Source organism: Rutidosis leptorrhynchoides, chromosome 11, assembly GCF_046630445.1.
Source record: "Rutidosis leptorrhynchoides isolate AG116_Rl617_1_P2 chromosome 11, CSIRO_AGI_Rlap_v1, whole genome shotgun sequence".
Classification (NCBI taxonomy): domain Eukaryota; kingdom Viridiplantae; phylum Streptophyta; class Magnoliopsida; order Asterales; family Asteraceae; genus Rutidosis; species Rutidosis leptorrhynchoides.
In genome coordinates this window covers 71,104,109-71,116,834 of record NC_092343.1, presented here as the reverse complement: position 1 = coordinate 71,116,834, position 12,726 = coordinate 71,104,109, and the positions used below count along the sequence as shown (strand labels likewise).

Genomic DNA, 12,726 nt, shown 5'->3' with positions numbered 1-12,726 from the left:
TCGGGCATTTTCATGTCCAAATCAGTGTTTAATTGGGTGTTCATGTGAGGTTTTGTTAAAAAGGTGATTTTGGGTCAAATTGCTTGATTTTGATGTTGTTTGTACGAAAATATTGTGGGTTAATGTTCCAAAATGTTTTATAAACAAGATGTGGTAGGTTTTGAGGTCAAAATCGAGTCCAGAATCGAGATTTGGTGATTTTTGGGTGAAACTCGTATGCTTGTTGCTGTTGCTGCAGCTCAAGAACACAGTCGGTCGACTATCTTTGGACACCCGGTAGTTTTTCTAGACAGCCGAAGTTTATCTAGACATTCGGCTAATTGTCTCTGAACAATCGGTAGTTTGTCTTTTGGAGGATAGTCGATAGTTCTAGACAGTCGGTAGTTTGTCTAGACAGTCGACCGATTGTCTCTGGACAGTCGGTAGTTTTTCTAGACAGTCGGCCTACTATCTATGATAGACTACCGAAATGGGCAGTTTGGGGAAATTTTATGAAAAGTGTCAGTATTTAGTCGTTATGCTACACGTGTGTCTAATATTAATTAGAGCACTATACTAACCTGGTTTATATTGTTCTCAGGCGATAAGAACAAGGAAGAAGCTCAGAAGCTCAGAAGTTAGATAGCTGAGCTGGTGCTGGTAATTGGTGAGTGGGTCTATCTCCGAATAGAGTTTAAGTAGCATGTTATGCTATTGTGTTTTACTTTTTACCATGCTTTATTATGATAATATTTTTATGTTTAGATAATGGTTAGCATGTTAGTTGGATATTGCATGCTTATTTTTGTGTGTATGAGGTCAATCGAGCCAAGGGAGGTTGGGTTCATATCCTGTTTTCTGTGTACTGATTCAACAGGAAGGCCTGTCGGTAGACTCTAGCCCAATCGGCTAGGGTCGTGTGCCCGTATAGCCGCCAATCCTCGTATTTTTTGTACTTGTATGCTAGTTGGTAGATAGCATGTTTGGGGTGTTGTTATTTGCATGTGTGTTGCTTAACCTTTGTATGTTACATACATACATACATACATACATACATACATACATACATACATACATACATACATACATACATACATACATACATATATATATATATATATATATATATATATATATATATATATATATATATATATATATATATATATATATATATATATATATATATATATATATATAGATATAGTGGTAAGATCAAGAGAGAAGTAACCATTCGGGGGGAAGCGGGGAGAAGCAAAAACTTTTTTTTTTTGTTTTTTGAAAAAACTTTGTTCACGAACATTATAGATGAGATGAAAATATGAACATTTAGTAGAGACACTTTGTGATAAATGTTTTTATTTTGGCGGGAAAACGCTCGAAGAAGTAATATTTAACAATTATCGTATTTTTCGAGCGTATTTTGAGGTTTTAGCTATTGGGGTTTAGATATTAAAGTTTAGATATTAGGGTTTATAGGGTTTAGATATTAGGGTTTAGAAATTTACGGTTTAGGGTTTAGATTTAGGGTTTAGATTTAGGATTTAGATTGAGTTTTTAACACGAACGGTTTAGAATTTAGGGTTTAGGGTTTAGGGTTTAGGGTTTGATGTTTTGGGTTTATGGAATAAACCCAAAACACCAAACCCTAAACCCTAAACCCTAAACCCTAAACCCTAAACTCTAAATCGGGCTAAATTTTACTTCACAAAACATGAAGAAAAAAAAACGTTCATATTCTTCACGAACAATATTATCTTGAATGTTATTTTTGTCGATCGTTTTTTCGCCTAAATAATAACATTCATCATGAAGTGTCTCTTCTAAATGTTCATATTTTCGTGTGATCTTGATGTCGGGAAAAAAAAATTTCAAAAAAAAAGATTTTTTTTTTTGCTTCCCCCCGCTTCCCCCCGATTGGTTACTTCCCCATTGATCATGCCCCTATATATATATATATATATATATATATATATATATATATATATATATATATATATATATATATATATATATATATATCAAAAGTTCAAAAGAGAACAAAAAAAAGGCGAGAACTGCGAGAACCATTAAATTATAAGAATTTTCCATGTGAGTAGGTTGAATCACATATAAATGTTGATGGAAAGTAAGATTGAACAAAAAATAGTTTGTAAAAACCAATAATTTAACTATAAAATTTAATATATAATTTATCGTCCACATGTGCAGATGCGTTTATGTAACATGAGAAAATTTTATATAATTCACAATTGAACATATATTGTAGTTATGAACATGTTTTTACCAATGATATGAACATTAGATAACAGTTATCTGCAATTTATTGAATATAAATGTATATAAACCATGTAATTAAAGAGTTCTCGCCCTATTTGTGGTTCTCGTATAAAAATGTCTCTCTCTCTCTCTCTCTCTCTATATATATATATATATATATATATATATATATATATATATATATATATATATATATATATATATAGTGTGTGTGCGTGTGTGTGTGTGAATTTTTAAGTGTCGCTATATAGTGTGTGTGCGTGTGTGTGTGTGTGAATTTTTAAGTGTCGCTACGTTTTTTTATAAAACTCTTTTAGGAATATATATTTCTTAATCTGATGAATTAAGAAACAATCGTTATTGCTAATGTATGTTGGATGGTTGATGTCTAAAAAAAGTGTTTACATCGATTGACCTTAGATAATGATTCATTGGATATGTTGAATGGTTAGAAATTGATATCGTTTGATATGTTGGATATATGTAAAAAGGCGTTTGCTACTTTAAATGTTTATAAGTGATATCATTGATTTTTAATTTTGATTTACAGTATGGTAATGTCTTTAGGGCCTGTTTATTTAGGCATTAATGGGGATTAATGTCCCGGAATGATTATTCAGTAAGAAGTTAGAGTTGTTTACTTGTGACTTAATGGTTGGGCCCAACTGACCCAACACCTTAGCCGCTCACCAACAAAAGGGGTGTTGTCCCCATCTTGCCTTTCTTTTCCCATATTTTGCCAATACTGCTCTTCTTCATTTCATTTTATGGGCACGCTGCTTCTTCTTCAAAGCTCCACAGATTCATTGAGCAATATTACCTTTTCCCAACTCATCTTCACCTCTAGATCTTTTTTATTTATACACCTCTTCATTAATTCTCACTAAAAATTCCTAATTCAATTAGATAAAATTCGATGGCATCAGATGAGTTTTACCAACAATCAAAACTGCACCAAACTCAAATCCAAAACAGCAATGCAACTTGTGATAATGAAAAAGTAATTTTATGTTTGTTGTGATTTTGTAAAACATTGTAGTAAATTTTATGGTAAAATAATGACAGAACTCTCTAGAATTTATGTTTATTGCTTACAATTATATATATTATAATTTGTTTAATTGGTTATCGTCACTTGTTCTTAAATAATAATATTATTATTGTTATAGATTAAAATTATTAATTTATTATTATTGTTACTGTATTCTATCCATTTCATTATTTTATGTGATAAAATTAGGTGAATGTCTATTTACATACAAAGTTCGTAGTCAGTAAATATTAATATTCTCTAATAGGGTAAAATTGTCAATTTTATCTTTCAGACTTTTTATTCAGCACAAAAAGTAAACAACATTAATCATTCATCAATTACTCCATATAGCTATTCAATATCCATACTGACATCTATATCCATATAGATCTTAATAAGAAAAAAAAGTAAACAACCCCTTAGTCTCTAATGCAATTCAATTATATTATATTATACCTATATTCTAAAAGACATAGGCCAAATGAATATTAATCGGGGTATTTTCGACTTTTTCCTTTTTTTTTTTTCAAATTCAACCACAAACCACCCCACATTTTATCCAAAAAAATAAATCCACCCCCCAAACAGGGGGTAAAGTGTCAATTAACCATTCTCATAAAAAAACTTAAACAAACTCCACCCAAATATTCAACGGGCCATATCTTCGCACTCGCAACGAGTTAAATTTTTCCGCCACCATCGTTAAACTCGAAATAATTTTAGGAACACAATGTCACTAGCTATACGCAAAACGGGCGCTTTTTAAAAAACGTTAAATATTTGGGGTACTTTTCATACACGTTAATTCCCCGTTAAATTTTTAAAAGTCGACAACTCCATAGCGAAACGCGGAGATGCACATATATTGTTAATTTTAAATAACATTTAAATCTTTCACGGGTTATACCTTTTAGTTCGACTCGAGTTGCATTTCAACAACATCATCGTTAGCCACAAAAAATTTTTACAAACTAAACGCAATAAAATACATTAAAAACCGAACTTCCGGCGCGAAGCGAGGGTTCGAACACTAGTTATATGTAAATGATTATAGCTTACGATAAGTATACATGTATGTAACTTACACATATCATACAACATTATATTAATATTATTCCATCTATAGCTCACAAATAATAATTGGTTGATAAACTCAATAAATTATGCACGGTTATTTCTATCACTCGTGAAATGCATGAGATCTAAAATTTAATATATATATATATATATATATTGTTTTAATCAAGAGGCGCACTTTTGGGGAGAAGTAATTTTTATTTTATTTTATTTTTTTAAATTTTTCTCAAACATTAAGATTACATGAAAATATGAACATTTAAAAAAGACATTTTGTGATAAATGTTATTATTTTTCCGGGAAAACGCTTGAAGAAATAAATGATAACATGCATCATATAAGGGATTAGAAATTAGGGTTTTGAAATTACGGTTTGGAGTTTAAATTTAATTTTTAACACAAACGGTTTAGAGTGTATGGTTTAATGTTTTGGGTTTAGGGACTAAACCCAAAACAATAAACCGTAAACTTTAAATCGGGCTAAATTTTGAAAAAAAATATTCACATAAGATGAAAAAAAAATAATGATGAAAAAAACCCAAATTAAAACATTACTCATGATGCATATTATAATTTATTTCTTCAAGCGTTTTTTTTACCAAAATAATAACAATAATCACAAAATGTTTTTTTAAATGTTTATATTTTTATGTGATTTTAATGTTTAAAAAAAATTCAAAAAAAAAATAATAATTTACTTCCCCCCTTTACTTAAAAAAAAGAAAAGTGTTTGTCTCTTAAATAAACACATAACTAAAGGAATTGAAGGTTATGAAATCTAAATCTAAATAGAGAATATTCTATTTCCAACGCAAAAAACATATGTGTTTATTTTGTAATCAGAAGTGTACGGATAGATGATATGATAATGACCTAAACGTTGGAAGCTTCCTTGTTGCTCCTCACGATCTATTGGTACCACTACGTATTGTAGGTATCGAATGGAACAAGTTTAAAGACATGTCTATTCTTTTATTTCTAATAATAATAAAATAATTAATACAATCATATAATTAATAATAACTGTATTAATTTTTTTTTTTTTTTTTTTTTTGTTGTTTACATCGCCCAAATTTTCTATCTTCTTATTTCTTCGGAATTTTTTGGCGGGAACGTATGAATCCCCACTCCTATTATCGTACCCGTATGGTCAAATATTTGTTTTATGAAACCGGTATACCCGCTACTCCCAAATGCGGGATGGGGAAAAAGTTGGGGTGCCGCTACTCCCAAATGCGGAACCCCTTGTCTCCATGTGACCCCTGCATGTTTACGTTGCTTCAGAAAATGTGGGAGGGTACCGCTACTCCCAAATGCAGAACCCTCTAACCCTAACCCTAATAATCAGTACGTGTCAAGAAAAAGCAAGTGTTTTCGACTATATTTATGGGCAAGTGAATGCAAGTGTTTTCGACTAAATTTATGGGCAAAAAATTATCACGTACATACAAATATACAATAATGATGTTACAATTCAGTGATCAATCTATGTATTGTATGCATGTGAGCAATGCATTCAAACTGACGCCATGGATCATATTCAAACTGACGCCATGCATGTGAATACTTGGGTTGCAATATTTAGAGGGTTCCGCATTTGGGAGTAGCGGTACCCCTCCCACATTTTCTGACACACAATAATCATGCAGGGGGTCACATGGAGACAAATGGTTCCGCATTTGGGAGTAGTGGCACCCCCAACTTTTTTCCCATCCCGCATTTGGGAGTAGCGGGTATACCGAATTCATAAAACAAACATTTGACCATACTGGTACGATAATAGGAGTTGGGATTCATACGTTCCCGCCAAAAAATTCTATATTTTAACTCGTTAATTAGACTTGATGTTTATAGCAAAACTTGTTTCGGTGCATTATATTAGTGCATGCACAACAGCACAAGTAAACTAGAGCTAGGATGAAAATTCAATCTTCTTTTTGCACATTATATTGAAAGTTTTAGTCCATCTAGATATACGAAGATATCATTTTCAAAAACGTGTTTGATGAATTACTCCATACAGTTTAAACCATACGGCATCTTTTCCCCAAGAATGCTGATATATAACATAACCAAATATTCTTCATACACCATCGTATGTATTTATATCGAGTAATGTTTTATTGCGGAGAATAAAAATTCATAAAGCACATTCAACAAAACAATGTATTAAAACAATTACTCCCTCCTTTCCATAGTAATGGTTCATCTTTCTTTTTTACTATGTCCTAAATTAATAGTTGATTTCCATAAATAAATAAGAATAATTGTTATAATACTTTTATACTCTTACTTTATTTAAGTAACACAAAAATGTACGTAAAGCTTCTGTAAAAGTAAGAAATAAAGTTGAAAAGTAGAGAAAAAATACATGTACCAATCATTTTTTCTTAAATTGCATGTTTTTTAATAGGTGGACTATTAAATTAGAATCCACCTATTAAATTAGAATGGATGGAATAATAGTATATGAATCACTTTCATTTAGTGAACACAAAACATAAATTATACTATAAAGATTATTGCATAGATAAAAGAAAACAACAGAAGATAAAATAGAAATGATAATTTCATAACCATAATAACTACCTACTACATTAGAAATTTGAAAATACCCTATAAATAGGATATCAAAAACAATTCCACAGCATCAGAGAATGAAAGAAAAAACATAAAATCATAATATAATTTGAGATTAGAAAAATTCTTCAAATACCAATAATCAATTTTTTTCTTATTTTAATTTGATTTTTAAGAAATTGCCACCCAAGATGAACCCCAATTTGCGAACACTTTATTCTCATTTCCACCCTCCTTACACCTTGTTAGCATTCTCAACTCCCCTTTTCCGGCTATAGTCCACCGGTTTCCGTCCATATCCCACCGCCAACCACCACCCTCTTCTTCATCTTCTGCAACAATCACCCCCACCTCATTATTATCATCGTTATCGTCGTTGTTATTGTTGTCGTTATCGTTATCGTTATCGTATTCAGTTTCTGATTCCATACCACCTTCATCATAATTTTCCATTTCAATTCCTTCATTTTCAAAACTTTCAATTTCAACCCTTTCACTTTCAGAACTTTCGATATTAACCCCTTCACTTTCATAATTTACACAAACGTTTTTCAACAAAGAAAGCTTAAGTGTACCATTTGTACGTTCCACTTGAAAATTTGTACCACGATTAGAAAAACTAACTGCTTTTATAACTAACCGCCCACCTTCTCTATGATGATTGACTTTGACCGTACCATTTGACCCACTAATAGAAGTCAATGGCGGCGGGAAGTCACTACTCCGGCGTACTTTCCGATCAAAATGCTGGTCAAACTTTGACTTTTGAATAGCTCTTAATCTCTCTCTTTCTTCATCAGAAATAAAAGAAAAGTCATCACCACTTTCACTTAAAACATCACTTCCTGTTTCACTTCCTAAACTCTCCGTACACATTTCTAAGCTTTTAGTACTCAATGATGATGCACTACGTTTATCCAAAGGGTGGATGTAAACGTTGTCGTTTTGATCAAAATTCTTGGAATTTATTGATGGGGTTTGATCAAGAATTTTAGAAAAGCTCCACCCATTATTAATTTTTACTTCAACATTATTCGTTTCTTGAATTTTAGTTGGCAAAGATAAGGTTACTTCATGTTCAAGGCAAGATTGTAAACCTTGACAAACAATGGATGATGCCATTTTTGAAATCAAGAAAAATAATTTAAGAAAGACGAAAACGAAATAAATAAACAAAAATGGACCCTTTTTATTATTTAAAAAAAGGGTAAAAAATAGGGTGAGTTTTTTAGATAAGTTGATGTGGGGAGTGTGGTTATGACATGAAAAAAATGGTGAAAGGGTGAAGCTTGTATTTATAGGTGCAAAAAGAGTAGTGGTATGAGAAAATGGTGGAAAAGGCAACTTTTTATTGCAACTGGAATTTTAATTTTTATTGGTTTTTTAAAAAAAAAATATTTATGAAACATTTTTACTTGTCCACACATTTTTATTATCAAATGAAAAGGAACACGTAGACATTCTTCGAACTTGTCTATGAAAGGTTGGATTTTTCTTTAATTTATAGTTTTTTCACATGTATTTTTAATTTGAATATGCAGATAATTTCAATTTTTCAATATATATATTGAGTAAACCTTTATTAAGGTTTTTTAATATGAAAATGAGATATATCATTTCACTTAATCATTTTTAACAAAAAAATCATCTTGCTTAGTCCAATGAAAATGGCGTTTCAAAAGTTTTTATTAAAAAAAAAAAAAAAAACGCTACACACATACATACACACATAAAAAAAATGTCAATTAGTACGTAAAAGCTCAATTCTAATAAACCTTTGCTAAAACGGGTTATCCACTCCAATTGAAAAAGACCTCTCAAAATACTTTTTTTGGCATTAAAAACTTCCAAACATATATTTATTTTGTAGTTGCCTGGTTGGATTTCTCATTTTTTTTTTTTTTAGGTAAACGAGGAAACTCTCCTATGAAACGAGCACATTGGCTCCCCCATTGAAGGTAAAACTTCGGGTAATCAAACTTCCCGAGCGCGAGACCTGATACCGGGTGAATTGCGCATTATGCGCACCCTCAAGTCACACTCCATTTTTAAACAAATTGGCATAGTCAGAAATTGAACCCGAGTGATGTGCTTCATTAGGCAACTCAGTGACCACTCAGACAAGCCGCGTGGTTAGTGGATTTCTCTTTTCATATTCTCAAAATTTTATTTCCTGAAAAACGGTAATTCATCCTTCTCTCGTTATGTTTTTTATTGTACACCAACAACAAAATATCTCTAGTTGACACAAGAGTAACATTTGGTAATGTAAATTAAACACTATATTCTAAACAAGTTCTGAACAATAAATTTAAATATATATGTTACATTGCAACATCATATCACTAGTTTTAACTGAAATAATTTGAATCTTAACACCATTATGTTGAAATAATAGAAATAATAACTTGTAGAAGTTTTATAACCACTATATTCAAAACAGGTTGTATCAAACTTTTGTGATTTAGCATTGCGACATCACCGCTATGTCAAAATAATAGAAATAATTGGAAGATGGTCTGACCGGGTGTTAGTTGCTATAACGATAGTTATTTTTGTGATATAGTTACATTTATATTTATAATATATATATTTAGCATATGATTGTAGCTATTAATTACTTTCGTATTCATAAAGATTTATATTTACACTGCCAAAATTTATAAATGTAAGATTATACTTCCTACGTGTCAATTCACTTGTCCACTGTTTCTGTTTGAACATCCAAATGTCATGTCAAAAACTCATTTATTAACACAAAATAGACATTCTAAATACAATGTCATGTTATGTAGTGTCATTATATTTTCAATGTGCTCGCTTTTTTCAATCAATGTTTTCGTCCAATGTTTGTAAGATGATAAGAGCGAGCCATTGCAATTTCAATCATTGTCGTTTGGCAAAATTACTCCCGTCGTCCTTGAACTTATATGGAAATTGCTGACGTCGTCCTTAAACTTTTTTTTTTACTCACGTCGTCACTGAACTTGTAAATAATAACGTTCGTCGTCCTTCTGTTAAGTTGCCGTCTCTTTTCTCCGTTAACGTAAAGCATGTGCTAGACATGTGAGGGCAATTATGTCATTTTATCTCTTTTACAGGGACGACCAACGTAATTTTATCTTTCTTACTTTCTTCTTCTTCTTCTTCTTCTTCTTCTTCTTCTTCTTCTTCTTCTTCCCCAATATTGCACAAACCCTAGTTTTTTTTTTCTCACCTAACCTTCTATTTTTTTCATTACAAAATTATAAATGCTATTCGTAGTATATTAACACATCTAAATCCAAATCCAAACTTTAAAAACTAAAAATAAATCTCAATTAAACAATAAAATTATAATTTTCAATGCAACAACCATTTTAGCAAATATATAACTTTTTTTTTTTTTGAAAAGCAAACATTCAAATATATTTATATTAGCAAAGATCCATTACAACTCAAGCCACTCTAGATACAAGACATCTAGCAGCAGCAGATATGAAAACTAGCTCGAATCAAACACACACCAGCACACATTGACTCGAACTACATGTATGCACAGAAAAACTCGAGTAATATGCTGAGATAGCAGATAGAGATCACGAATGAGACAAATATATATCTTTTTAAAAACCCAACAACATTAGCTAACGAACGATTATCAAAATTTTAACAAAAAGAAGAAGATTAAGGGGAAGAAAACTCACTTTCTTATACATCAACCATGTTCTACTTCTATTTCAAACACTCAAAATTGCATATAGCAATAATATATACAAAAATCTAAATCGACATATAGATCGGCAACATCATGCTCATCAACAACATCATTGTCATCAACAACGTCATCATCAACAGCTTCACTATCAAAAACTTCACCATTAACACACTTCTTAGATTTGATCCAAATCAGACCCAAATCTGTCCCAGATCTGATTCAAATTTGACCCATGAACTCCGGTTAAACCCACTTCTTTAATCGGAAGGTTGAAGGATGAATGATGGTGCAATCGAAGGTGCAATCGAAGGTGTGGATCTGAGAAACAAACGATGGTGCAATCAGAACCTGGTGAAGACGATGGTTTGCTAAAAAATACTCCGTATTCTGCAACTGATCGATGCATATGTATATAATCAATGAGTGTGTTTGAAAATATTGTTGTGTATGAAAATGAAAGTGATATTTGGGAATGGAATTTGTTGTTTGTTTGTATGTATACGATGTATACGATCGGTGACAAACAAAAAAGTACAAATAGTTTTTTGATTTTAATTTAATTTTGATATAGTTAATTAATATAAAATTAATAATTAATGAATTTGTTTTTTATTTAAACGTATTTAAAAGGAACAAACAATGAAAAGACCATTTTACCCTCACATGTCTAGCACATGCTTTTAGTTAACAGAGAAAAGAGACGGCAACTTAACAGAAGGACGACTAACGTTATCTTTTACAAGTTTAGTGACGACGCGAGCAAAAAAAAAAGTTTAAGGACGACGTCAGCAATTTCGATATAAGTTCAAGGACGACGGGAGTAATTTTGTCTTGTCGTTTGTATGTACCACAGGATCTTTAAATAATATTATCACTATAAATTAAATGAAACTAAAAAATGATGTCGTTTTAGCATATATAGTGATAGTGATTGTAGTTTTAGAAAGCTCTAACAAATTTTATTTTGTGTTTTAATTATTACTATTTTTAAAATAAAAAAAAAATCTTAACATGATATTGCATTTTTTTACGGCAAAAAAAAAAAAAAAAAAAAAAAAATATATATATATATATATATATATATATATATATATATATATATATATATATATATATATATATATATTTTTTTTTTTTTGCCGTAAAAAAATACAATATCATGTTAAGATTTTTTTTATTTTAAAAATAGTAATAATTAAAACACAAAATAAAATTTGTTAGAGCTTTCTAAAACTACAATCACTATCACTATATATGCTAAAACGACATCATTTTTTAGTTTCATTTAATTTATAGTGATAATATTATTTCCTTTTTTAAAAATATATATATATATATATATATATATATATATATATATATATATATATATATATATATATATATATATATATATATATATATATATATATATATATATATATATATATATATGGCAGGATCAATGGGGAAGTAACCAATCGGGGGGAAGCGGGGGGAAGCAAAAAAAAAAAAATTCGTTTTTTTGAAAAAAATTTTTCCGGCATCAAGATCACACGAAAATATGAACATTTAGAAGAGACACTTCGTGATGAATGTTATTATTTAGGCGGAAAAATGATCGACAAAAATAACATTCAAGATAATATTGTTCGTGAAGAATATGAACGTTTTTTTTCCATATTTTGTGAAGTAAAATTTAGCCCGATTTAGAGTTTAGGGTTTAGGGTTTAGGGTTTAGGGTTTGGTGTTTTGGGTTTATGGGAATAAACCCTAAACCCTAAACCCTAAACCCTAAACCCTAAACTCTAAACCGTTCGTGTTAAAAACTCAACCTAATCCTAAATCTAAACCCTATAAACCCTAATATCTAAACCCTAATATCTAAACCCCAATAGCTAAAACCTCAAAATACGCTCGAAAAATACGATAATTGTTATATATTACTTCTTCGAGCGTTTTTCCGCCAAAATAAAAACATTTATCACAAAGTGTCTCTACTAAATGTTCATATTTTCATCTCATCTATAATGTTCGTGAACAAAGTTTTTTCAAACAACGAAGAAAAAAAGTTTTTGCTTTCCCCCGCTTCCCCCCGAAT

General features: G+C 30.4%; 1 protein-coding gene across 1 annotated transcript; it reads right to left on the bottom strand.

Annotated features, from left to right (window-relative positions):
• Window positions 1-6,960: 6,960 nt before the first annotated feature.
• LOC139877847 (protein FANTASTIC FOUR 2-like) lies at window positions 6,961-8,174 on the bottom strand. Its single transcript, XM_071865253.1, has one exon. It carries the CDS (start codon window positions 8,069-8,071, stop codon window positions 7,121-7,123), a length of 951 nt encoding a protein of 316 aa, XP_071721354.1. The 5' UTR covers window positions 8,072-8,174; the 3' UTR covers window positions 6,961-7,120.
• Window positions 8,175-12,726: the final 4,552 nt, after the last annotated feature.